General features: G+C 42.8%; 2 protein-coding genes across 12 annotated transcripts; one reads left to right on the forward strand and one right to left on the reverse strand.

The window, feature by feature from the left end:
• The first annotated feature begins 2,042 nt into the window (after nucleotides 1-2,042).
• Nucleotides 2,043-15,248, forward strand: LOC311108792 (zinc finger protein 410-like). 5 transcript variants are annotated; one of them, XM_084151544.1, is made up of 12 exons: nucleotides 2,043-2,202; nucleotides 3,215-3,321; nucleotides 3,410-3,461; nucleotides 3,595-3,727; nucleotides 3,878-4,097; nucleotides 8,646-8,867; nucleotides 12,023-12,185; nucleotides 12,291-12,472; nucleotides 12,860-12,949; nucleotides 13,246-13,365; nucleotides 13,554-13,673; nucleotides 13,908-15,248. In XM_084151544.1, exons 5-12 carry the CDS (start codon nucleotides 3,980-3,982, stop codon nucleotides 14,006-14,008), a joined length of 1,116 nt encoding a protein of 371 aa, XP_084007670.1. In that variant the 5' UTR covers nucleotides 2,043-2,202; nucleotides 3,215-3,321; nucleotides 3,410-3,461; nucleotides 3,595-3,727; nucleotides 3,878-3,979; the 3' UTR covers nucleotides 14,009-15,248. The 5 variants fall into 5 exon arrangements, with proteins under 5 accessions (XP_084007670.1, XP_084007667.1, XP_084007671.1 ...); XM_084151541.1 differs by having other exon boundaries at nucleotides 3,909-4,097; XM_084151545.1 differs by having other exon boundaries at nucleotides 2,095-2,864.
• On the reverse strand, nucleotides 15,078-27,556 carry LOC311108793 (ectonucleoside triphosphate diphosphohydrolase 5-like; the record flags this gene model as incomplete). Of its 7 annotated transcripts, none has more annotated exons than XM_084151548.1 (14): nucleotides 27,492-27,556; nucleotides 21,672-21,950; nucleotides 21,300-21,379; nucleotides 21,020-21,163; nucleotides 20,781-20,856; nucleotides 20,298-20,333; nucleotides 19,276-19,364; nucleotides 19,078-19,157; nucleotides 17,242-17,303; nucleotides 16,997-17,098; nucleotides 16,555-16,698; nucleotides 15,648-15,704; nucleotides 15,346-15,461; nucleotides 15,078-15,161 (listed from the first exon to the last, which is right to left on the reverse strand). In XM_084151548.1, exons 2-14 carry the CDS (start codon nucleotides 21,916-21,918, stop codon nucleotides 15,078-15,080), a joined length of 1,317 nt encoding a protein of 438 aa, XP_084007674.1. In that variant the 5' UTR covers nucleotides 21,919-21,950; nucleotides 27,492-27,556. The 7 variants fall into 7 exon arrangements, with proteins under 7 accessions (XP_084007674.1, XP_084007676.1, XP_084007677.1 ...); XM_084151550.1 differs by having other exon boundaries at nucleotides 21,672-21,920; nucleotides 27,484-27,548; XM_084151551.1 differs by having other exon boundaries at nucleotides 21,672-21,920; nucleotides 27,492-27,546.
• Between the last annotated feature and the right edge of the window lie 197 nt (nucleotides 27,557-27,753).

Genomic DNA, 27,753 nt, shown 5'->3' on the forward strand with positions numbered 1-27,753 from the left:
AAAGTAATTCGTTTTACAAATACTCACGCATCCCACAACACAAGTAGAAAGAAACCAGCACTACAAGCATGGTACACGAGGGAAAAGTCCATATTTACGTACAAAGGCTGTACTTTTTTCAAAAAGTTATTTCAATTTATTTTAGAGCTGACCCAGACAGTAGAAAGGTTAACAACTGTATTGTGCCTTTGTTGAGATCAAATAAAGATGGAGAGTATAGTCGAGCTTAGCCTCTTCCTCTCTGTCTATATACTTTTAACTAATCAGGGTAGCATGTAAAACACTGATATTGTTCCTGCCCTTTCACACATTCTGTATGATCATTAAATAAATACACACAGAAATCATTGCTTTGACAAGACTGACGTAGACTTAAGAGACTGAACTAAAATGTCCAATAAACATTATACATTTTATTATAAGCTACCGTTAACTTCTTCCTGGCAGTCGACTGTATATAAAATATATATTGTCTTTGAGGCCGACAGCCTTCCTTCGAAATTCCGTTACACTCTCCTACCTCCATGCACTTTACCTGCAGCAGAGTATCTCGCCGGGCGCAGTGGCGCGTGCCTGTAATCCAAGTCACTGGGAGGCTGAGGTTGGTGGATCGAATGAGCTGAGGAGTTCTGGGCTGCATTGCACTATGTGGAATGGGTGTCCGCACTAAGTTCGGTATCGGTATGGTGTTCCTGGGGGAGCCTGGGATCACCAGGTCGTCTAAGGAGGGGTGTACCGGCCCAGGTCGGAAACGAAGCAGGTCAAAATCCCCGTGCCGTCCAGTAGTGGGATAGCGCCTTGAATAGAAGCTGAAGCGCAGCTTTGGCAATATAGCGAAACCTAATCTTTAATTACAAATTAAGTTGTAGTTGTTAAAAAAAAAGTAATTCGTAAAACAAATACTCTCGCATCCCACAAAACAAGTAAAAAGAAAGCAGCACTACAAACATGTTACACGAGGGAATAGTCCATATTTACGTACGAAGGCTGTACTTCTTTAAAAACGTTTTTTCAATTTATTTTAGAGCTGACCCAGACAGTAGAAAGGTTAAAAACGGTATTCTGCCTTTGTTGAGATCAAATAAAGATGGAGAGTATAGTCGAGCTTAGCCTCTTCCTCTCTGTCTATATACTTTTAACTAATCAGGTGGCATGGAAAACACTGACATTGTTCCTGCACTGTCACACATTCTGTATGATCAGTAACTAAACACACACCGAATTCATTGCTTTGACAAGACTGACATAGACTTAAGAGACTGAACTAAAATGTCCAATAAACATTACACATTTTATTATAAGCTACCGTTAACTTCTTCCTGGCAGTCGACTGTAAACCGACTGCAGATAAAATATCTATTGTCTTTGAGGCCGACAGCCTTCCTTCGAAATTCCGTTACACTCTCCTACCTCCATGCACTTTACCTGCATCTGAGATTCTTGCTGTGTGCAGTGCCTGTAATCCAAGTCACTTTGAGGCTGAGGTTGGTGGATCGAATGAGCTGAGGAGTTCTGGGCTGCATCGCACTATGTGGAATGGGTGTCCGCACTAAATTCGGTATCGGTATGGTGTTCCTGGGGGAGCCTGAGATTACCAGGTCGTCTAAGGAGGGGTGTACGGGACCAGGTCAGAAACAAAGCAGGTCAAAATCCCCGTGCTGTCCTGTAGTGGGATAGCGCCTGTGAATAGACTTTGGCAATATAGTGAAACCTAACCTGTTGTATTTGTTAAAAATAAGTATTTCGCTATACAAATACTCCCGCATCCCACAAAAATAGTAAAAAGAAAGCAGACGAACAAATGTGGTAGGTTATTTTCTCTTGATAATTTAGAATTATACTCACTCCTACTGGCGAAGGGAGTGATAGTACAGTATTTCATGTATGCACACATTTTTGTCAGTCGCTTTGGATAAAAGCGTCCGCTAAATGGGATATTATTATTTGTATATTATTATTATTTATAATAGCTCCTCGAAAAGCAGGCTTCCCTTAACGGGAACCGGAGACGTGACGACGAGATTTTGGAGGTATGGTAACGCGAGACTACAGCTGACATACCACACAACAACCAGCAGATATCAACTGCCCTTTCCTTTTTGCAAAAAACTGAAATGCGGAAGTACCATTTTTATCTCTCAAGAAGTGCCGTAGAATTGGGTTGTTTGGTACATTTATTTGATGTACAAATAAGGAAACAAGGTAAAACGTTTAAATTAATCTTTAGTAATTCATTTATTGTCTTAGTGTATTGATAATAGCGTAGATGTGCGACATATATTGACTGTTGAGAAGCTTTGTTTTGGCATAAGAAGCTAGCAAGCTATTAACTGCAATGTTAACAAACTCACCCGCTAGCTAGCTGACGTTAAACTAGCCACAGTTTTCAATCCACCTTTTTATCTTTAATGGGAATTAACAAAGACCATACAGTATAAAGATAGGCAGAAACTGCTTATCCAATAGAAATCCTCGATCACGCTTGTATGCGATGTCATGGCGACGTTTGCATCGGGTCCAACGGTCGTCTCGCGCGGAACTGCGCATGTGCAGGCCGTCCAATCAAAGGCACTCCTTGGATATGGTGGTTTTTGACGAAAATGAAAACTTGTCAGTTTGTCACTTTCATGAGGTTGGAGTAATGACATGTTCAAATATTTAAGACATTGGCTCGATTCAAGGTTGTTCCTTTAGATTTCGAGAAAATGACCAACTAAGGAATTATTTTGTACTTCTCACATTGATTTCTCAAACCCCAAACCCCAAACCCCGACCTGGTCTGTTTGGTCTGTTTCACAAGCGTTCCCGGAAGTCTCGCGATGTTGCGGCTATGGGTTTAGAAACTCTGGATTTAATGTTGACCAGTAAGTAACACAACGGTAATCTATCGTAACTGGGATGTAGCTATATTCTTTTTGGAGAAATAGTAGCTGCTGTGCTGGTGGGGGTGGTGGTGGTGGTAGTTTGCTAGGCAGCCAACATTATTGATGTTGCATTAGCTAAACATAGAGGCTGTGCTAGTTAGCCAGCTAACTCGTTAGCTTTCACAGATATCTACAACTATGCAACGCTTGTTGTGATTCATAGTGAGTTTACGGACTAACATCTCAGTTGTAAACTAATAAACTTTGTATCCAGCATGCACTTTTGTTGAGATGTTGGTTGCTAGCTTCAACAAGTCATTCAACCAAAGAGGTTTATATAATCTATTTAGGTTTATGATGACTTCATGAATGGAAAGCACTGGAAACTGATGAAACCGAGATGATCATTCTCACCCCAACCCTAATAGGACATCTCACTTAACAGCTCATTTTGGGGGTAAGTAATGGATAGTAAAGTACAGTAAGTTTGTGTAAGGATGAAAATTCCTCCTCAGTTTGATGAATAGTTTGATTTATCCCAACAGATCTCTCAAGGCGTAATCCATGCTGTCAGATGAGTTTGACTCCAAACCTGAGGTAAGAACTCCACGCTATTCACCTGCCAACACTAATACATGGTGGTATGTATCTGGAGTCTTCCATTTGCATTTACAGATCCACCCTTAGCTACAGAACTGTTTGATAGATTCTCTCTTCCTCACTTCTGCAGCTGCTGGTTCAGTTTGTCCAGAACGCATCCATCCCACTGGGGCAGGGTCTGGAGGACTCAGAGCCCAAACACATCTGCCTTCCCCTGCTGGCCCCCGCAGACAGCTCCCTATGCACACAGCTGGGCCTGACAGGTCAGACAGACAGCATCAGACAGCCATCAAACATAATGACTGGAAATCATCATATACAATCTACCATATAGAGACCTTGTGTTTTTCATATGACATATTCCAACTTGGACTAAATCTCTCTATGAACATGCTCTCTCATTGGTCCTCTAGGCACTAATGTAATCTGTGATTGGTTCCCCAGAGGGTGGTCTCAGCCATGTGTCAGCGAGGTCTCCTTCCCTTTCGGAGTTTGGGGGCGCAGAGCGGAGCTCCATGGTGGTGCACCACCACCACCCCCGCAACCCTTACACGCCCCCCAGCCCCCCTCTCGTCCTCCATGACCTGCAGCGGTCAGAGAGCACCTCCTATGTCCTACTCAACCTCGCCAAAGGTATGGAGACGCAGGCCCCAGGCATAAAACAAATCATATATATAACACTTCTATCACCATATTTCTATATGGGCAAGTCCCCTGTAGCTCAGTTGGTAGAGCATGGCGCTTGCAACGCCAGGGATGTGGGTTCGTTTCCCACAGGGGGGTCAGTATGAAATTGTGTGCACTCACTAACTGTAAGTCGCTCTGGATAAGAGCGTCTGCTAAATGACTAAAATGTAAATGTAAATAGACAGTTTCCTTTCCTCTAGGGCATGCCTGCATGTGGTGCTGTAATGTGAATAGGAGATGTCGATACTCTTTGAAGAAAGAGGGTTTCAGATGTTTTCGGAAATGGGCAGGGACTCTGCTGTCCTAGCATCATGGGGAAGCTGGTTCCACCATTGGGGTACCAGGACAGAGAAGAACTTTGACTGGGCTGAGTGGGAGCTGACCTAAGTATTTGAACAAATATCACTTATCGTGTGTTAAAGTAGTCAAAGGTTTATTATTTGGTCCCATATTCCTGACACAATTACTACATCAAGCTTGTGACTCTACAAACCAGTTTAATGCATTTACAGCTGGTTTTTGTTGTGTTTCAGATTCTGTTTTGTCCAATAGGAAGTGAATGGTGAATAATGTATTGTGTCATTTTTATTATAGAAGATGTTTGTGAACACTTCTACATGAATGTGGATGCTACTATGATTATGGGATAATCATGATGAGTGAGGTAGCCTAGAGGTTAAGAGTGTTGGGCCAGGAACCGAAATCTAGCCTCTGTAACTTTCTTACTCATCATTATTCATGATATTTTAGTTTTTGTTTATTTTGTTTGTATTTTACCACCTTTTTCTCCCCAATTTCGATCTTGTCTCGTCGCTGCAACGGGCTCGGGAGGCAAAGGTCGAGTCATGCATCCTCCAAAACATTGACCTGCCAAACCGCGCATCTTAACACCCGCCCGCTTAAACCGGAAGCCAGCCGCACCAATGTGTCAGAGGAAACACCGTTCAACTGATGACCGAGGTCGGCCTGCAGGCGCCCGGCCCACCACAAGGAGGCACTAGAGCGCGATGAGCCAAGTAAAGCCCCCGTTAGGCCGACGTTGGTCCAATTGTGCGCCGCCCTATGGGACTCCCGATCACGGCCGGTTGCAGTGATGGTAATATTAATATAGAAAATATAATAAAATAAAAAAACACCGGAAGTGCGATATACGTTGAAGAAACACGAGAATATATGTATATACAGGTCAGTGCCAGTACCTTATTCAATGTGCAGGGGTACTGGAGTGGTTGAGGTTGGTTTATACATAAAAAGTGACTGGTGGTAGGATATACACTGCTCAAAAAAATAAAGGGAACACTTAAACAACACAATGTAACTCCAAGTCAATCACACTTCTGTGAAATCAAACTGTCTGCTTAAGAAGCAACACTGATTGACAATACATTTCACATGCTGTTGTGCAAATGGAATAGACAACAGGTGGAAATTATAGGCAATTAGCAAGACACCCCCAATAAAGGACTGTTCCTATTCTTCCTGGCTGATGTTTTGGTCACTTTTGAATGCTGGCGGTGCTTTCACTCTAGTGGTAGCATGAGACGTAGTCTACAACCCACACAAGTGGCTCAGGTAGTGCAGCTCATCCAGGATGGCACATCAATGCGAGCTGTGGCAAGAAGGTTTGCTGTGTCTGTCAGCGTAGTGTCCAGAGCATGGAGGCGCTACCAGGAGACAGGCCAGTACATCAGGAGACGTGGAGGAGGCCGTAGGAGGGCAACAACCCAGCAGCAGGACCGCTACCTCCGCCTTTGTGCAAGGAGGAGCAGGAGGAGCACTGCCAGAGCCCTGCAAAATGACCTCCAGCAGGCCACAAATGTGCATGTGTCTGCTCAAACGGTCAGAAACAGACTCAATGAGGGTGGTATGAGGGCCCGACGTCCACAGGTGGGGGTTGTGCTTACAGCCCAACACCGTGCAGGACGTTTGGCATTTGCCAGAGAACACCAAGATTGGCAAATTCGCCACTGGCGCCCTGTGCTCTTCACAGATGAAAGCAGGTTCACACTGAGCACATGTGACAGACGTGACAGAGTCTGGAGACGCCGTGGAGAACGTTCTGCTGCCTGCAACATCCTCCAGCATGACCGGTTTGGCGGTGGGTCAGTCATGGTGTGGGGTGGCATTTCTTTGGGGGGCCGCACAGCCCTCCATGTGCTCGTCAGAGGTAGCCTGACTGCCATTAGGTACCGAGATGAGATCCTCAGACCCCTTGTGAGACCATATGCTGGTGCGGTTGGCCCTGGGTTCCTCCTAATGCAAGACAATGCTAGACCTCATGTGGCTGGAGTGTGTCAGCAGTTCCTGCAAGAGGAAGGCATTGATGCTATGGACTGGCCCGCCCGTTCCCCAGACCTGAATCCAATTGAGCACATCTGGGACATCATGTCTCTCTCCATCCACCAACGCCACGTTGCACCACAGACTGTCCAGGAGTTGGCGGATGCTTTAGTCCAGGTCTGGGAGGAGATCCCTCAGGAGACCATCCGCCACCTCATCAGTAGCATGCCCAGGCGTTGTAGGGAGGTCATACAGGCACGTGGAGGCCACACACACTCCTGAGCCTCATTTTGACTTGTTTTAAGGACATTACATCAAAGTTGGATCAGCCTGTAGTGTGGTTTTCCACTTTAATTTTGAGGGTGACTCCAAATCCAGACCTCCATGGGTTGATACATTTGATTTCCATTGATCATTTTTGTGTGATTTTGTTGTCAGCACATTCAACTATGTAAAGAAAGAAGTATTTAATAAGATTATTTCATTCATTCAGATCTAGGATGTGCTATTTTAGTGTTCCCTTTATTTATGTACATGTAAACAGGGCTGAAAAGTGACTGGAAGCAGGAATATATAAATACTTATGGTAATATATTAATGGTAATATATACATGTAAACCAGAGTAATAGTGACCAGTACCAGGATAAATAGATAAAACAACCAAAACTAGCTGCAAATGCATCCAACGAGTTTGTAGAGTCACAAGCTTGATGTAGTCATTGTGTGCTAGGAAAATGGGATCAAATGCTAAACAAAAGTATGTGGACACCTGCTCATCGAACGTCTCATTCCAAAGTCATGGGCATTAATGTGGAGTTGCTCCCCCCTTTGCTGCTATAACAGCCTCCACTCTTCTGGGAAGGCTTTCCACTAGATGTTGGAATATTGCTGCGAGGACTTGCTTCCATTCAGCCACAAGATCAATAGTGAGGTCGGGCACTGATGTTGGGTGATTAGGCGTTGCTCGCAGTCTGCGTTCCAATTCATCCCTAAGGTGTTCGATGGGGTTGAGGTCAGGGCTCTGTGCAGGCCAGTCAAGTTCTTCCACACTGATCTCTACAAGCCATTTCTGTATGGACCTCGCTTTGTCCACGGGGGCATTGTCATGCTGAAACAGGAAAGGGCCTTCCCCAAACTGTTGCCACAAAGTTGCACTGCTCCAGAGTCCAATGGCGGCGAGCTTTACACCACTCCAGTCTACGCTTGGCATTGCGCATGGTGATCTTAGGCTTGTGTGTGGCTGCTTGGCCATGGAAACCCATTTCATTATGCTCCAGACGAACAGTTCTTGTGCTGACTTTGCTTTCAGAGGCAGTTTGGAACTCCGTAGTGAGTGTTGCAACCGCGCCGCACACTTCAGCACTCGGCGGTCCCATTCTGTGAGCTTGTGTGGGCTACCACTTCGTGGCTGAGCCGTTGTTGCTCCTAGACGTTTCCACTTCACAATAAGAGCACTTACAGTTGACCGGGGCAGCTCTAGCAGGGCAGAAATTTGATGAACTGACTTGTTGGAAGGGTGGCATCCAATGACTGTGTCATGTTGAAAGTCACTGAGCTCTTCAGTACGGGCCATTCTACTGCCAATGTTTGTCTATGGAGATTGCATGGCTGTGTGCTCGATTTTATACACAGGTGTAGCTGAAATAACCAAATCCACTAATTTGAATGGGTGTCCACATACTTTTGACCATGTACTTTGGTACACTTTTTGTGAAATTTGTCCAAATACTATTTTTTACTTAGCTTTTTTAACCTGAACAGTTGCTGCACGAGGGAGATACGGTGACTCTGCTGCTGCAGAAGCGGGTGTGGGAGGGGTCGGTGTGTGAGGAAATGGTGTTCAGGGAGGTGGAGAGAGACACAATGTCGTCTAGTCAACTCGCAGCTGCCATATGTTATTTATCATCCAATCTGATATTCGAATAACCGTGCTCATCCCTAGTATTGAAATGAATGCTGTATTTAATTGTTATCTGTACTTTGGTGTGACAAAGCAGCTTTGAAATGTCAAGCAAATGCACCGACAAGTGTCATTATCTCATCTCTGGATGATCTGTCTGTGCTATGCTCTGTCTCTGTCTGGCAAATGATCACATTTATTCTCTTATGACCTTGTTTTGTTTATATTGTAGGACTGAGATAACGTGACAAGGACACTTCATCATGCCCTGACAAACTCTCTCCTGCTCCACCCTCCCACCCTCTTTCTCCAGGCCTAGCAGCCTCCTCTGAGCCACTAATCTTCTCAGCAGATGGGGCAGAGGAGGAGGAAGAAGAGGTGATCTCGTCTGGGGAGTGTGGCTTGGACGGCACTGCCCCCTGGTACCTGCGGGTACAGGAGCTGGCACACGACAGCCTCATCGCAGCAACGCGGGCACAGCTGGCTAAAGATGCCAAGGCTAGCCAGGACGCTAGGGCTGGGAATGGCAGCAACAGTAATGTCTCACTTATTTTTTTGATGGGTTTTTATGGTGGTGGGTTGACTTTTAATGATGGTTTACTGTAGGGCTGTCCCCGAAAAAAAAAAGAAAAAAAAAAGATTGGTCGACCGAGAGTTGTGTTCTTTCAATTATTTTTCTATTTACACACCTTATGTGTTTGAATAAAACCAACTACATATGCACTGAGCTTGTCTGATGCTTTAAGCACACTGTTTGATTCAATAATGAAGACACACAAATGACTCAAGAAAGAGCCTGATGGTCACACTTTGTTAAAAAAAATGACAGTGAGTGCCTGTGTGACTGACGCACGCTGTCTCACTCTCCTCCCTACTGCTGCGGAAAGGCACCACAGCACAGCAGGTGTCTATTGTGCTGTCCGTGCTGAAGCTGAAACATCATTTCAGCCATTTAGTTTCTTACTTGTTTCAGACAGAAGTTCTGTAACCGAAATCCCTAATTTGTTTAGGAAACACATTCCCTATTCCCTCAACCCTTGCTCTCTTTACGTGAAACATGTAAGCATCACATGCATGTGTCCAATAGGGCCTGACCTATAGCCTATCATAATGACATCAATATATTGGTCATAACAGACTCGGAACACAGTAATGTCGACAGAAATGGATGCGGAGGACGTGAAAAAGAAACTCGAAACAGGCGAATGTTTACTGGTTGCTCAGGAAGGAAAGGAGAAGTCAGATCTGTGGAAGACATTTGACTTACTGTGCCTTGCAAAAGTATTCATCCCCCTTGGCGTTTTTCCTATTTTGTTGCATTACAACCTGTAATTTAAGTGGATTTTTATTTGGATTTCATGTAATGGACATACAGAAAATAGTCCAAATTGGAGAAGTTAAATGAAAAAAATTACTTGTTTCAAAAAATTTGAAATAATAACGGAAAAGTGGTGCGTGCAGGAGGGTATATGAGCAACTGTTGCGTGAGTATTATGTGTGCCAAACAGTTGCTGTTAGATTACATTATTATTACTTTTTCTGACCATTTGGAACAGTGTAAACAACACTAAATAAATAAGTATACCAGAGAGTCTGGTCTAATGAAAAATAAATAACATAAAGCCTTTTATTACAGCAGACTAAAAACAGTTGCAGTTTATTTATTGTTTAGGCTAATTATTTGTTTTTTCATTTAAACTAAAATGCTTGATTGCATTTCAAAGCATGAATGTCTCGTATGCTGTGTGATGGCATGAACGAATAAATGATTGATTGATTCAGTAGCCTATATATAGAAATATAGGCCTAAGTAAGTTAAGGTATTAAGACTAAACAGGATGCGCTCTTAGGCCTGCAGCTCAATGGTGGTTATACAAGGCTACTATCCAAAGCCTACTCATGATAACGACATTACTTATTATTATAATGATGATCATAATAATAATTGTAATAAAAAGCAGACCAAGAAAAAGGAGGGTATAGGAGCGAGAGCTGCGTGCATATTATGTGTGACAAAATGTACAAACCGGTGCTGTTAGATTACAATATTTATTTTTCTGCCTGTTTGGAACAGTGTAAACAACACTAAATAATAAGGAATACCAGCCTGTTCTAACAAAAAAAGAGAGTGCCAAGAGTGTGCAAAGCTGTCATCAAAGCAAAGGGTGGCTACTAATATAAGATATATTTGGTTTAACACTTTTTTAGTTACTACATGATTCTATATGTGTTATTTCATAGTTTTGATGTCTTCACAATTATTCTACAATGTAGAAAATAGTAAAAATAAAGAAAAACACTGGAATGAGTAGGTGTGTCCAAACCTTTGACTGGTACTGTATATGGATGATCTATACTCCAGGCACATTTAACAGTTAGGGTATTGATTATAGACCTAATTAAGTTGGTTTGCTCTCTCCTCAATTTTCTTAGACAATTAGGCTAAGGCTTATTCATATAGGAGGACTAGTATTACTAGAGAACGTTGGTTATGTAATTATTACCCCAGAATGTCCGTTATTCCAGAGGACCATTCGGACAGGATTAGTTTTTCTCCAAACTGCCCCCTGTATTTCTTAATTTTTTTTCAAATAAATTGACAGTTATGACGCAAGCCTAGAGGTTTTTTTCTAGGCGTGAAGATATTTCAACAACTCCAGGCGATAATAGGGCTACACTGATAACTCGAGCTTGGTTCCCAAGTTTCTAAACCATACCAAACCATCTTTGGTATAGTGTCTCCATAATATTTGAATTGAGGAAATGTGATCATAATCATTAGAATATTTTAGCGATCCGCAGTCGACGTCCTAAATGCCCCCAAGCCTTCAGATGTGAGCTAAACAGTGCACTTGCATTTGGGATGCGTTTTTAAGTCTATGAATGCGAAAGTGAACTTATAATTTCCAAACGTTTAGGTTAGTTTTATGCTGCTTTGCTATCTATAAACAGCAAGGGTTACATTAAATAGGCACAATATGTTTTACTGGCTGGAATTGTTACTCTCCTGCCATGTACAAATTACTGCCATGGCAGATTCGGACAGGACTAAAATGACAGATGTGTTGTTTTGTGCTTGTGCACATAATTATATTCCCCTCCCCAGTTAAATGAATCTAGTTTGAATAGGGCTTAAGGCAAGAGCTGTTCCCTCGTCTCTGCTGCTGCTGCCTCCGCCGCATTGTTCTCAATCCCAATATGCTGGTTAATTTAGCTATTATGCACATAGCAACATGGGGAAAGGCACCAATTCTACGGTGCACTGAATATAATGTTTCAGAACCGTGACCATATCCAACACGTGAGAATGCGCATTTGTTATAAAATAACATTAGATTTTTTTTACATAATATAACAATATACAATTTCAGTATCACATGTCTAAGTGATGGACTGTGCCATCCCTGTGGCCTCCGCAATGGATTAGTCCACTGAGACAGGCGCCAATCAGATTGTTGTGTTGTGCATCATGAAAATAAATCAACCAGTCGACTAAATGGGGTCAGCCCTAGTTTACATTCACCAACCGGCCACTGACTGAAGAACAAGTGTTATATTTAGCTGATACTGGGTATTTGGTATTTATTAGGATCCCCATTAGCCGCTGCAAAAGCAGCAGGTACTCTTCCTGTGCACTATAATGCACAGGAAGACTTCAGTACATGATATCACTCTGCTTTTGTTGCCTAGGTGACCACCTGCCCAGCTTCCTGTCGGAGGGGGCGAAGAGAGAACAGCCGACGAGGACCAATCGTACGCTGTCGTCTAAACAGATCCTCCGCTGCTCCTTTGAGGGCTGCTACAGAACCTTCACCTGGCCTGCTCACCTCAAATATCACCTCAAAACACACAGGTACACACACACACACACACACACACCATATTCTCCATATTCTCAAATATCCCCTCAAATGTTCATATACGTCTGTGTATGTGCTTGCTTGCGTGTGTGTGTCAGGAACGACCGTACGTTCCGGTGCGGGGCGGAGGGCTGTGGGAAGAGTTTCTACGTACTGCAGCGTCTGCAGGTCCACATGAGAACTCACAACGGAGACAAGCCCTTCATCTGCAAGGAGAAGAACTGTAGCAAGAAGTTCACCACCGCAGGAAACCTCAAGAACCACAAACGCACACACACAGGTGGGGACAGTCAGACACACACACACACACACACACACACACACACACACACACACACACACACACACATAGAGGTACACAGAGCTAGAGCTCAAGCGCACATACGCAGGAAGGACATCTCTTTTAGTCTGCTCTGTATCCGGTAGTACAGCATAGAAGTAAAGTAAATGTCTTTTATATGTTTCAAGTGTTTTCAGTGATGTGGGAGGATATGTGCTAAGTGTGTTTGTGTGGGAGAGAGTGGTATAATGCTTGGTCTGAGAAAAAAAGTGTGATCATTGTGTGTGTGTTGTCTACAGGTGAGAAGCCTTAATACTGTATCTACCTTCAAGCATGTGTGTGTGTAGGAAACGTGTGATCATTAATTGGTGTGTGTGTTGTCTGTAGGTGAGAAGCCCTTCTTGTGTGAAGCAGATGGTTGTGGTCGGTCCTTCGCTGAGTACTCCAGTCTACGCAAACACACGCTCGTACACTCAGGTGGGAACAACACGCCAGTTTCAGCTTTTCATTCTATATATAGTGAAATTACAACAGTTAGCTTTGTTTAACTATGTCAACTGAATATGTGGAAATCGAGTTCCTACTGTCTATGAACACATAACTTTAGCTTCAGTGTGTGTCACTGGTTGTGTCTTAAATGACACCCTATTTCCTATATAGTGCACTCCTTTTGACCAGAGCCTTATGGCCTTATGCTTAAAGGTAGTGCACTGTATAGGGTGCCATTTAAGATGCTGCCACTGATATGTGTTACTGTGTATATCGTGTTCCAGGAGAGAAGCCCCACCAGTGTGGGATCTGTGGGAAGACGTTCTCTCAGAGCGGCAGCAGGAACGTCCACATGAGGAAGAGACACGGAGAGGAGGCTCTGGGGAACGAGGGCAGAGAAACGGGTAACACACACATGAACTAGGCCAGTGGTCGCCAAGCCTGGTTCCAAGCGTTTTTTCCAACCCAGCACAAACGTACCTGTGTGTGCGTGCGTATGTGGAACCAGCCCGTTGTCTTACATCTGGAATGTTCGATATGACACACAAACACACCTGTGATGTACAGCATGTCCCCTGTGTGTGATTGACAGGTGAGGCTCTGACACACAGCAGTCTACTGGAGGCCGACGGGTCGCCCGGCGACACCATGGTCACCATGACTACAGGGGTGGAGCCAATTAACATCCACCATGCCATGCTGCAAGCCCAAGGTAGACACACACACACACCTTGTCATACAACCCGTCAGAAATGCAAAAAACCCCAATACTCTCCAATCCTAATACTCTTTTACAGTTAGCGATGCTGTTATGATATTATTCAGGACTTCACTGAAATCAAGGGTATCGTCCAGGGGAACATAGCCTAACTATGACCATGTTAGTTATTTTATTTAATGTCTTCCCTCCTTCGAACTCATCTCTTCCTTTACTCCCTCTTTCTAGGCTCGGCAGACTCAGTGGTCGTTCTCGCACAACCCCATGACCTTGTCACCATGACAACGGCAAGCCACACGTACGCAGAGGATGTGGTGGCCCTGTTGTAGTCAAGTCTGTTGGGCAAATCTCAGGCATTTGAGGCAGAGCTCTCTGTACATAGATGCATCCTTCACTTTTAGCCCTGTAGATATCTGTAATTAGCTGAGGGTTTTATTTTGAGAAAAAGGCAGTATGAAATGTTCTAGAACTTGTACAAACAGACAACTTTTTCTGTAGTTTATAAATACAAAGAATTATCAGGTGACTTTCCAAAGAAATAAGAGACAGGTATACAAATCATGAGTTTTATTAAAAGAAAGTACATGTATAATTACCTGGATGTCATTGTGAAACATACTAAATCAATTGTGTAAGCTCACCTGGGAGCAGATATGGCTAAAATGCAGTGATATCCCTTTTGTAAAACAATATTAAGGCTGTTGTTTTTAGCTTAATTCACATAAATTGATCAAGTCAATAGCTGACATAAGACTATTTGAAAATGACATGAAATGTGCTCCACAGCAATGTGCTTCGTCCCCCATCATTAATAGAAAGGAAACTTTGAAAACAGTTCCAAATTCACAAGCTGCTATTGGAACTAAGGCACAGGAAGATTTGATGCACAGAGGGCTGCATGTAGAACAATTGAACACAATATTTTTGCAAAGCACGCTCGACACACATACCAGTTTATTTTTTAATGAAAATAAATATCAGACCCAAGTGGTATTAAACAGATGGTCAAAATATCCATCTTTATACAGTAACACAAGTCAGTGGAGTTTCAGTCAGCAGCCGCCCCCAGTGCTTTAATAGAGATGTATATTATATAAGACCACTGTGCTATAGCAGCCAGTCACATGAAAACAACAGATCTACTGAACTATGGTACCAGCCATTTAGGTGTTGGGTAACCAAAATAGTTGTAACAATTGTAATGTTATCTCAGAAATGTCAAATCTTGATAGTCGAATAGTAAGTCAAAGATGCAAGACATTACAATCCACAGCAAGGCAGGAATAAAGGCTGTTAAGTTTAAAACAACAAGGATTCCTCAGTCCATTTATTTATTAACACTATCTAATCCAGTGGTTTTTCCCCTCCTGCCCACCCAGACCTGTGGCTCCTTGTCTCTCAGTGGATCTTTAGGTTCTGGAAGTGGTTGAATGTGGCACCTAAAGCCCAACTCGTCTCCACATTGTTGACTTTCTTAGTCAGCTAGGGAAGGGAGACAACACACACACACACCAAATCACTCAACCTGACTTTTTGTATTTATTTAAATAAATTAAAACGTCTAACTGCTCCTGTCTCAATTTCTTTGTTGCTAGCTTTAAAAAGTGTGGTTTTGCTTTACTGACTTGCCAAAAAGGACTATTGTGTATTATGGCTTCAGTCTCACCTGCAGTACAGTGCTCTCCTTGAAGCCGAAGCCGTCTTTGAGCAGACAGGTGATGTAGGTCATGTCCATACACAGGAAGGGGCTGACCGGACGGTACTTAGACATCTTGTTACACACTGGAATAAGAAACAGAAATCCGTTTCCAGATCAGTGCAGTAAAGGGGAAAGAGGAGAGGAAGGCAGTTTTAGCCAATGAGACTTCTCCAGTACACAGCGCAGTAAGTCTGATATGGGTATAATGCATTGCCATGCACACTGCAGAGAAGCAAGTTTCCCACTACTCAGGCTTATCTGGGTCTCACCCTCTTTAGCTCTCTTCTTGAAGTCCCTGACCTCCAGCATTCCTCCTTGGGTCCCGTCTGAAAGAGAGGAGCGATGGAGGTCGTTAACCTTTCCATCAGAAAGAAGCACTGTCATCACACTGTATCATTCATAATGACGGCAGGGCTACACAGTACATCTCCATCATACTAACAATTGGGCCTGCAACCTTTCATCTCACTCACTGATGAGTCGACGACCATGGACACCACTGTGATAACTCACCACTGAGTCCAGTGTTTCCCCTATATGCATTTAGCAGCGTCGCGCCGCTGCAAAATCGTTGCCGCCAATGCAAAAAATATATATTTAGGGATGGTCAAATGTTTTCAGTGTAAACTTCAACGACTGAAACCAGATATAAAGTATGTAGAAAATATAATGGAGCAATATATTTTTAAATAAGATCACTTTTCAAAATGCAATTGCAGGAAACTAGCTTTAAAACTGTAAAATGTACTCTCCGCCCAATGGCAAAATTAGTAGACTTGCTGGAGATTTGCTTTGAAACTGTAACTTTTCTCTCAGCCCCATGACAAAATGTGTAGAATTGCAGGAAACTAGCTTTAAAACTGTAAAATGTACTCTCTGCCCAATGGCAAAATGTGTAGAATTGCAGGAAATTAGCTCTAAAACCACGCATTGGCCACGACCATTACCCCCACACCCTGCTAACTTTGCCACCGCTGCTGAAAGAAAGCCTAGGGGAAACACTGGAGTCAGTCACCTCAGCAATGAGTAATTTTTCCCTGTCGAGAGGGAGGAGGGGAATTCTAGCAGTGAGTAATTATACTAACTGGGTTGTGTGTGTGAGTGTCCTCTCACTGAAGAGTCCCCTGCTGGGTTGAAGTAGTGTGTGTAAGTCCTAGTGTGTGTGTTTCCTCTCACCGATAAGACCTGCATCCACTGCTCGGTCAAAGTAGTAGGAGAAAGCGTAGAACACACTGGTGTCTTTCAACTCATAGGGCTGGTGAACCATTCCCTTTACCACCTTCAACACCTCCTGGTAACACAGCTTGTATCCCGCATAACCTGGGACAGGGACAGAAACAGGATACTTTTATGACCTCAAGTTTTTAATCAATCAATGAAATGCATTTGTATAGCACTTTTCACACACATTTGTGACAAACTGCTCAACAGCAACCCAGGCCTAATCCCCCGATGAGCAAACTCAGGTAAACCCTACCACCCTGCATAGAGGACACCTTGAGAGGTACCTCGGCATGTTACGTTTTGTGTTACCACCCAAAGAACTGTTCCAAGGTTGATCTACTACAGTACATATTTGACTGTACTTCTAGCAGATATAATGAGTTGGCTGACTCACCATCAGGTATCCCACTGACGGTGTAGGTGAGTCCTCCAAAGCTCCACTCCTCTCTGAACTTCTTAGGCAGGCAGGAGCTTTTGAACACTCTCCACTCCAACCCTGGAGTGTAAAGTAACAAAATAATGTATGGGGGTCTATGAATAACATGGCAAAGTAAACAGTTGATACATGTTCTAAAACCTATATTGTCTAAATGGAGATAACATGCTGAGGATGATATGTAAAATATGTAATCCATGTACCTTCTGCCCCCAGTGCTCCTAGGGCTGCCAGTCTAGCTGCCATCAATCCATTACCCAGGTAGCTGTCAATCAAATCAATCAATGAATCTTACTTGGATAGCAGTTTTACAAATACCTATTATGGACTTGCGATGAAGACCTATTACTGTTTGTACTTGCTGCATCAGTGGATCAGTCGTGGTCAAAAGTTTTGAGAATGACACAATATTAATTTTCACAAAGTCTGCTGCCTCAGTTTTGATGATGGCAATTTGCATATACTCCAGAATGTCATGAAGAGTGATCAGATGAATTGCAATTAATTGTAAAGTCCCTCTTTGACATGAAAATGAACTTAATCCCCCAAAAAGATTTCCACTGCATTTCAGCCCTGCCACAAAAGGACCAGCTGCCATCACGTCAGTGATTCTCTCGTTAACACAAGTGAGAGTGTTGACGAGGACAAGGCTGGAGATTTACATTTTAGTCATTTAGCAGACGCTCTTATCCAGAGCGACTTACAGTTAGTGAGTGCATGCATTTTTTATACTGGCCCCCTGTGGGAAACGAACCCACCGCTCTGTCATGCTGATTGAGTTAGAATAACAGACTGGAAGCTTTAAAAGGAGGGTGGTGCTTGAAATCATTGTTCTTCCTCTGTTAACCATGGTTAACTGCAAGGAAACACGTGCCGTCATCATTGATTTGCACAAAACGGGCTTCACAGGCAAGGATATTGCTGCTAGTAAGATTGCACCTAAATCAACCATTTATCGGATCATCAAGAACTTCAAGGAGAGAGGTTCAATTGTTGTGAAGAAGGCGTCAGGGCGCCCAATAAAGTCCAGCAAGCGCCAGGACCGTCTCCTAAAGTTGATTCAGCTGCGGGATCGGGGCTCCACCAGTGCAGAGCTTGCTCAGGAATGGCAGCAGGCAGGTGTGAGTGCATCTGCACGCACAGTGAGGCGAAGACTTTTGGAGGATGGCCTGGTGTCAAGAAGGGCAGCAAAGAAGCCACTTCTCTCCAGGAAAAACATCAGGGACAGACTGATATTCTGCAAAAGGTACAGGGATTGGACTGCTGAGGACTGGGGTAAAGTCATTTTCTCTGATGAATCCCCTTTCCGATTGTTTGGGGCATCCGGAAAACACCTTATCAGGAGAAGACAAGGTGAGCGCTACCATCAGTCCTGTGTCATGCCAACAGTAAAGCATCCTGAGACCATTCATGTGTGGGGTTGCTTCTCAGCCAAGGGAGTGGGCTCACTCACAATTCTGCCTAAGAACACAGCCATGAATAAAGAATGGTACCAACACATCCTCCGAGAGCAACTTCTCCCAACCATCCAAGAACAGTTTGGTGACGACCAATGCCTTTTCCAGCATGATGGAGCACCTTGCCATAAGGCAAAAGTGATAACTAAGTGGCTCGGGGTACAAAACATCGACATTTTGGGTCCATGTCCAGGAAACTCACCAGACCTTAATTCCATTGAGAACTTGTGGTCGATCCTCAAGAGGCAGGTGGACAAACAAAAACCCACAAATCCTGACAAACTCCAAGCATTGATTATGTAAGAATGGGCTGCCATCAGTTAGGATGTGGCCCAGAAGTTAATTGACAGCATGCCAGGGTGGATTGCAGAGGTCTTGAAAAAGAAGGGTCAACCCTGCAAATATTGACTCTTTGCATAAACTTAATGTAATTGTCAATAAAAGCCTTTGACACTTATGGAATGCTTGTAATTATACTTCAGTATACCATAGTAACATCTGACAAAAATATCTCATAACACTGAAGCAGACCAATACTTGTGTCATTCTCAAAACTTTTGACCACGACTGTAGATTGTTTACCTGTGAGTGTAGAGTTCATATGTCGAGTTGAACATGTCAAATCTGGTAATGTAGTCAGCAGGAGAACTTTCAATGGTTTTCTGCACAGGAAAAAGAAACACGTGAATAAATTGTATTACCATTCCAATAAAAACTGTATCAACATAATATAGAAACACATTATTGAAAATGAATCAACTTGTACAAATGGACACTAACCTTAGATTTAGGGAGAAAAGTGATTTGAGTCGATCCTCCCCCCAGATCCAGAATCCCCACTGTCTTCCTGGTCTCAGCATACAGGTGACCTAAAAAACATGCTTCACATTTGAACCAACTTTATTGACAATTTCCCTCTGAAAGCGGTGAGATAGAAATCAGTTACACACTTCAGATGTTATCTTCAAAAGGCTGATTTGGTACAGTTCAGGATCTGTATCTAGAGGTGTTAAACACGCTGTGGAGATCTGATAAAGATCAGAGTCCCTTTGAGGAATAAAAATCTCCTCAGTATCGACTCTGGCTGTATAAATTGAGGTTATATTCTGGTGAGCCAGGGCTTATGAGAAATATTATTGACATTTCAGCTGTCTCTGAGGTATGTGTATATACAAGTAACTGCCAAAATAAAGGAAACACCAACATAAAGTGTCTTAATAGGGCGTTGGGCCACCACGAGCAACCAGAACAGCTTCAATGCACCTTGTCATAGATTCTACAAGTGTCTGGAACTCTATTGGAGGGATGCGACACCATTCTTCCACGAGAAATTCCATTAATTAGTGTTTTGTTGGTGGTGGAAAACGCTGTCTCAGGCGCCGCTCCAGAATCTCCCATAAGTGTTCAATTGGGTTGAGATCAGGTGACTGAGACGGCCATGGCATATTGTTTACATCGTTTTCCTGCTCATCAAACCATTCAGTGACCACTCGTGCCCTGTGGATGGGGGCATTGTCATCCTATGGGGGCATAGCCATAGTAGCCAAAATAATGGCATGCCCAGAATCTTTATACATTTCCCTAAGCATGATTGGATAATAATTGCTTAATTAACTCAGGAACCACACCTGTGTGGAAGCACCTGCTTTCAATATACGTACTTTGTATCCCTCTTTTACTCAAGTGTTTCCATTATATAGCTGACCCTACAACCTGTTAATAGAATAGCCTAACCAAAATTGTATGAAAAGTGACAATAATGTATTACAATATGTTCTATGACAAGAAGTTACAAGTCTCACCTGTCAAAAAGTTCACAGTAACCCACGCCAAGATTCCTACGAGAACAAAAAAGTTAAATTCAAGTGGGGTTAATACTGATCTGACAGTGCAGTTTAGTGCAGTTAACTCATCACTTGTTTGACATGCATACGCATTAGTTTGACATTCGTTTGTGTAAGAGGGCTATCATTTGAGACATGGTCAAAATGCTGACAAATCAGTTACACAATGACACCACACAAGGTTTGGTAAACCACTAAATCCATTCACCACATAATTATACCTTTCTGAGGTGTAACCAACACAGACTCTAACAACAACAACCCTCTTTTTCTACAGCGTCATCATAACAGATCGGGGTAAGAAAGTGTACAGCAAGCTGTCGAAGGAGAACAGTGACTGATGCCACCAAGAGGAGAGCACTGCTGAAGCCTGCCACAGGAGTGCTGATGAATGGGTTTGACTGGAGGTTGACTAGGGGTTATGGGTAGACGAGACGTTACCTTCATTTGTACCATTCATTATGCTGACGCTGTCGTCTGGGACGAAGAAGGGAGATTCATCAAAAACATCCTGCACCTGGGGGGTGGAGTGGGAAGACGGAGAGATAACAGCAGAAAGGGTGAATGCAGTGTCAACACCTATGACAGTGCCATACCTGATTTAGTAGTGGCCCAGCCCCCTAACTCTATACACACTAGCCCCCTATCAGATCTATGAGTGCCCTAGCTCCTACCGCTACCTGTTCCAGCAGAGCCTGAGCTTTCTCTGGGGGCAGCAGCCTGAGTCCTGCTGTAGCTTTCAGGACCAGCGGGGTTCTCTTCCATTCCAGCCGAGGGACGGTTTTCTTAGCCACTTTCAGAAGCTGCTTCACCGTATACCCACCCTGGGGAGATAATGTGGTAGTGGAGATTGAGATTATGATTATGATGTGCATTTTAGGGACTCAAGCCATTTTAAGTGTTTTTGAAATATTTGAATACCACTTGCTGCATTGACAATTACAACTGCTGCTGTCTCACCATTTCAGGCATGTCTGCGTATGCTGACAGACCAGGCTTGATGGAATGGAACGTCTCATTATCCAACACTGGTAACTCCTCTGTCAGACAAAAGGTACACATGAATGATCCGTCAACAGAAAAACACATACAATTGAGATGACAAAATCCACTAGGAGCAATAAGTATTTAATTTACAATTTGCAAACATTAATGATGTTTTATGAAGATGTGCATTTAGTTTAATGTTTATTGATGAGCATCTAATAATATACCAATTCAATTTTGTTTGAAATAAATGGGCATCTCAATACCACAGCATTGCACAAAGTAACACATCGGGGAGCATCTAAACAACCCCTCTCTCGCCAGTAGAGTTTTAGCATAACTCACCAGGGTCTTTCTGTATGAAGGTATAGACGTGGATGCGTGTCCCAGTGCTACCAGCGTCAAACATTACCCCATAGAAGATCCGGCTGGAGTTGGCTGGTCGGCTGAGGCTGGGCAGGAGGTTACCCAGGCTGGCTGAGAAGTCCAGGACAGAAGCCTTGGGCTGGGCATGGGTCAGCCCTGTCAGAACCCACACAACCAGAACCAGAGACAGCACCACCGCAGGTAGGAGAGGAGCCTGGAGAGACATCTCTGGGGAAGGAGCAGGAGATGAGTGTCCCTCTGATGGGTAAGAGGCCAGGAGAATTAGGCTAAACCTGAGGGACTGAAGGGTATCTTAGTCAACTCAACTAATAGGAGAGTGGACACTGAGGCAGTCATGCAGAGGAAAGTTTAGTCTAGCCAACAGCACGCTAGATAATGGACACTGCTCCTGAGTCCTGACCTAACTGGATTGAAGACACAAGGTCCCAACTAAAAGCAACAACCAACAGAAGAGCCCCAAAGCAATAGCATGCAGTTATGTGCCCTTTGACCACACCCTAACTAGCCATTCACCAATCAGAAGGGAACCTTCTGGAGGATGAAGTTGACACTTCCACCAAGCAGGATTATGTTAGACACATGTATAGTACTCCCCCTACAACTGTTTCTAAGAACCAACTATCATATCAGTGATAAATACTGTCGAGACTATATTGTGAGAAATGTAGATGCTCTCTCTCCTGTCCATACAGTCCTGCTTGTTTGAACTTCTTGAAAAACGATCTGGCCACATATACTCAAACCGGTCCCGGTACAGCCAGAAGAGGACTGGCAAGCCCTCGGAGCCAAGTTCCTCTCTAGGTTTCTTCATAGGTTCCTGCTTTCTAGGGAGTTTTTTCTAGCCACTTTGCTTCTGCCTCTGCATTGCTTGCTCTTTGGGGTTTTAGGATGAGTATCTGTAAAGCACTTTTTGACAACTGCTGATGTAAAAATGGCTTTATAAAATACATTTGATTGATTGACCTTGTTTAAATGTTTACAGGAATATATGTCAAAGATACCACACCATTGATCTAAGCTGTTATTGGTTTTTAATTGTCAATAAACATGTTATAACCTCATGTTACATAGGCTAACCCCATAGAAAACCTACCATATCACAGATGAAACCACAACGCTGCTCTGACTAGGGCTGGAGCTGTCAAGAATATAAATCGTTCTGTATTGATCCTGTTAAAAAGCAAGGCTGTTAAAGGCTTCTCTGTTCAAATTTCCATTGCAGTGCTGACAAATTCCCAAGACTACGCTAGCTAGCTGCTAGCCCTCGTTCACCAGAGGGCTTCCTCTTTGGTTCTCAGTTGATGCACTGAAAACAGCATGGGATTGTGTACAATAGTCCCGAAGCGTTGTCTACACTTTAATAATGCTTGCTTGCAATGCGGTTTTGGAAACCATTGGAAGTTTACTTTAATATAATCCATAAAGTTGTTTCATATAACAAATGGTTGAATTACTACACACCTGTATAGCGTTAGGGTTCCCACATGTCCATGTTACAACGCTTGTTTACCAGAAGACAGAGGCAACCACCTGTTCTAATTAGCTATAGCGTCTCGAACACCTGTGTGTAATGGAAGGACACCAGAATAGTGTTGTAATGGGAAAATACTGTCAGCTGCAACTGTACTAAAACAGTTTACAGTACAGTGTATATTTAGCATTTGTAAGCTAAAAAAACAACATATTTTCTATGAACAAGTCTTATAAATGAATATATTATTTATACAGTTTATTTGCGTACACCCAATATGTTCCCCCTGTTGATGATGCTTATTGTGCGTTATGGTTGAACCAAAAGATTACATGTAACAAAAATGTAATGAAATTGGAAACAATTAAATATATATGTGAAATTAAATTAAACAACGTATGTTGATGCTAATCCTATGCTAATGCTAATGATAAGAATAGCCTAATATATTCAATATGCTGTAAACTATTGTCTTTTAACAGTTTCAATCAATTCATTCTAATCAACCTAATAATTATGACACACCCCTCACTATTGTCATTGGTTGCACTAATTGCACTCTTTGTCTACATAACCTGGTTCAAGCATTCATTACATTACCCTAAAGAAGGCACAATGATGCCGCAACGTTGGTGGTTTACCCAATACATTACTGGGAGTTTATATACATGGAGTGTGCGACTCTCTGTTTTTATAGCTTACATATTATTCGCCGTTAGTCAGCAACTCTACACTAAATAATTTTATCTGGGTGTGCGCCAGCTCATGCTTTTTATTAGACTATTTTGCATTTGTGAAATTATTTTGATGTGTTATGAAAGTAGATGATCTTATGTTTCTAAGACCATATCGCAATTGAGAATCGATTCATGTTTAGAGGGAGTATTTGGCTGTTTTAGCTTCCAGAGCCAGTTTACCTCTGAACATGGTCCTGACCTTGGTCGTTATACATTAAAGCTGTAGGCTCGCCTACATTTCTTTAATTAACACATTATTGTGCTAGCTAGCTAACTTACATTGCATGCAAATAAAGAAACGATAGCTGCTACCTTTATAGCGGCATGGTGTGTAAATAAATGTTGGTAATAAAATAGGCACAAAAGTTTATTTTTAGCTAATTTCTGAATGCAGTTGACCAATGCTGTTGCACGACTTACCAATTGACAAATAACGTGCTAGCTAACAGGCGACTTCTTCCGAAGAAACCACAAAATGTATTGCAAAGAAAACAAATGATATACATTTCTTCTCGGGCAACAAAGGTAGTCACAGCCATAAAAATACATAAAAGCTAGCTAACGATTTCACTATTCATGTCAACATCCACCTGCTATCAAGCTAGCTAGCTTGTTTGACAGCTAAACTGTAGGGCATAACTACGTCATCAATGTTATGCTCATGAACGTCACCTCATGGCTCTTGGCACAAGATGCCGCAAAACAACTGGGAACTCTAAGGGGGGGGAAGTGAAATCATGAAGTCGATGATCTTCAGGTCGGAAGTTGGAGCTCTAGAACGATGCCCGAGTTTCCTTTTCCGTTTCCCCCCACCCCGGAACATGCTGAGAAAACGAAACAATGAGCCCACAAGACCAATTTTCAGCATGTCCAATGCAGTCAAGAGAAACTCACTGTAATTTGTTTTGTGCCAGCACAGCAGAAGCATATTTCTATTATTGGGATTTTGTAACAAGTATAATGGTCTGTCTGTCGAAACAGAGGAATTTCTTAGGCAGCAAAATACCAGTCTTAATGCCTTCACTGTTTATGGAACTATTGCCTGTGTGTGAGATTGTGAGGATTAGGCTATGAACAGATCTTGTAATCCTAAAGTTTGAAACTCTGACACTTTACTGTTCACAATGTCTATATAGAATGGTTTTTTCACCCCAAATAACCACCAGACAGCAGATTAAGGTTTGCTAGGAAAATCACTGGGCCCTGGTCAGGAGTCTGTTATTGATGAATAGAAAAGCAAGCTCTGTAGCCAAAAACACCTTGCAACACCCAATGCTGATGGCCTTGTGTCAGAGCTTGTTTATGTAGTTTTGTTTATGTAAGTTACAAAATGCAAACATCCATATAATCTACCAGTCACATGTGTTATTCGGGGTCTAAAGAACATATAATTAAGAACTTCAGGGACCAAAAAGCTTAACGACTCATCAAAGTGTGGCTCTAAATGGTGTCTGACTCGCAAATACCAGCATTTACAACTTCTCTACAAAACATGTTTTCCCCAGATTCATGCTTGAGAGATAACCATTTAGTTATAGCTGCAGTATATAAAGTCCACCTGGTCGTGCTGCTGCTCCAGTTAAAATATTCTGCCTGCGGCTAGGGGACCCTGACCTGTTCACCGGACGTGCTACTTTGTCCCGGACCTGCTGTATCGACTCTCTCTCTACCGCAACTTCTGTCTCATCCTCTGAATGCTAGGCTATGAAAGCCAACTGACATTTACTCCTGAGGTACTGACCTGTTGCACCCTCTACAACCACTGTGATTATTATTTGACCCTGCTAGTCATCTATGAACGTTTGATCACCTTGAAGAACAATCTGGCCTTAAATGGCCATGTACTCTTATAATCTCCACCCGGCACAGACAGAAGAGGACTGGCCACCCCTCAGAGCCTGGTTCCTCTCTAGGTTTCATCATAGGTTCCTGCCTTTCTAGGGAGTTTTTCCTAGCCACCGTGCTTCTACATCTGCATTGCTTGCTGTTTGGGGTTTTAGGCTGGGTTTCTGTATAGCACTTTGTGACATCTGATGTAAAAAGGGCTTTATAAATACATTTGATTGAATAATTGATTGATATAGAGCTCAATGATGAGGCATAGGAAGAAGTATGCTTAGCAGCATTATTCAATTGGAATCTTTATTCCATGTAAAACAGCGTGCATCACTGCTCAATAATGTAACAAATTGGATTCTTCTAATGTAGACTATCAGAAATACTAACACAGACACCGGTCAGCACAAAACACATTTGTAGAAACCATCATTTGACCGGAGTGTCAATAACCAGGTTTCCATCCAACCTTTTTAATGCGAATAAAGCACATTTCAGATGTTTAAAAAACATGACAAGCCTGATGGAAATGTCAACAAAACAAAATACGCTAGATAAAGGTGGGATCTTTTTGTGTCTGTAAAATGTATTATATGAGAAATGGCAGTGGAAACGCCTTTATGCGCAAATATTGATATAATAACCATCATATTGAAGTAAACTTGAAATCACGTGATGATATGTTGTGTGGTCCTTCCACTACGACTCAAGAAAGCAGGCAGTTTATTAGGCTACTGATGAAATAAGTGATGAACTTCACAGGGTGGTGGAAGTAAACGGTGTTGAGATTGACGCTCCTTTCAAATAAATACTGATGGTCTCGTGACATGATGACTGATGCTTGGCTGCAGTTGATTTTTATTTGTCAATCGCGCTCTTTTGTCCATTATAATCTCATGTGGTAGGCTATATCAGCACTGTTTCTGCAAGCTATTGGCTAGAGCGCACGTGCTAAGACCAGAATGGGCACATTCACTATATAATGCAACATTTGATGTGACAAAACCATAAGTAGAGTTGAAAATGCGACGGAAACCCATTTACCTTGTATTCTTTATTCGGTACATGGGAATTTAACTGCAAACGGTCATTTTTTTATGTGCACCACATCATAAAGCACAGCCTTTAACTCACAAAAAAGTATATTTGATGGAAACACCTCTGGTGAGAAAATTCGCATATTGTTTTTATGCGGATTTTAGAATATTCGCATGAAAATCTATCGCCAATTGGACGGAAACATAGCCAGTGTCTCCGTTTCACAGATTGGGTACACTAATGCCCACGAGGGACTGGGATGAAGCTTATCTATGGTGTCCCGCTATTCTCCTCCTAATGGTTAAAGTTAAGATGCGAGGGGAGTAAATTGATCCTAGATCTTTGCCTAGTGGCAACAGAGGCCTTCTCTCACCCATTGCATTCCACCTAGTCCATCGTTCTCATGTGACTCCCAGGGGCAGCATATGGCTAGTGTTAGAACAGAGGATTTGTTGCTACAGTAACAACACATTTCAGATTAAAATCTGCCATCACCCTACAGGAAGCAATTTCATTAACAGGGTCAAACTCCAAAATCGTTGCTCATATAGTACACTCTGTAGAAAAAACATATTCCATGACTGCAATCCTTATCAGTTGTTAGTACCCCTTGGCTGTTAACCCCTTCTGAACGTTAAGGCATGTCAGTAGTATATAGAACGTTGTGCAAGGAAGAGACCACATTTACAAGCATACGTTCCGTTTAGCATCCCATGGTCGGCATGGTAACGGCTGGGCTCTTCGTGGTGGCGTCTTCGGCCTTCCACTGTGACGTAACAGTCTTGATCTGAGTGTAGAACTGGATGCCCTGTAGAGACAGAACACAGAGAAGAGGAGCAGACCATCAACACTAGAAAATGTCCACCCCACACTGCATAGTTGACTGCAGAAACTATTAATTAGGATCAATATGGTCATATGATCGGTGGGTGAGAAACAGTTGGGGGCTTGTGCTGGT

This window comes from Coregonus lavaretus, assembly GCF_964263955.1.
Source record: "Coregonus lavaretus genome assembly, chromosome: 33".
NCBI lineage: Eukaryota > Metazoa > Chordata > Actinopteri > Salmoniformes > Salmonidae > Coregonus > Coregonus lavaretus.

Bases quoted from the DNA above. Each gene is read 5' to 3' on its own strand.
- LOC311108792 (XM_084151541.1), top strand. From the start codon at position 3,429: ATGCTGTCAGATGAGTTTGACTCCAAACCTGAG. The intron at 3,462-3,594 runs GTAAGAACTCCA...TCACTTCTGCAG, and splicing joins AGTTTGACTCCAAACCTGAG to CTGCTGGTTCAGTTTGTCCA. The intron at 12,473-12,859 runs GTGGGGACAGTC...TGTTGTCTGTAG, and splicing joins CCACAAACGCACACACACAG to GTGAGAAGCCCTTCTTGTGT.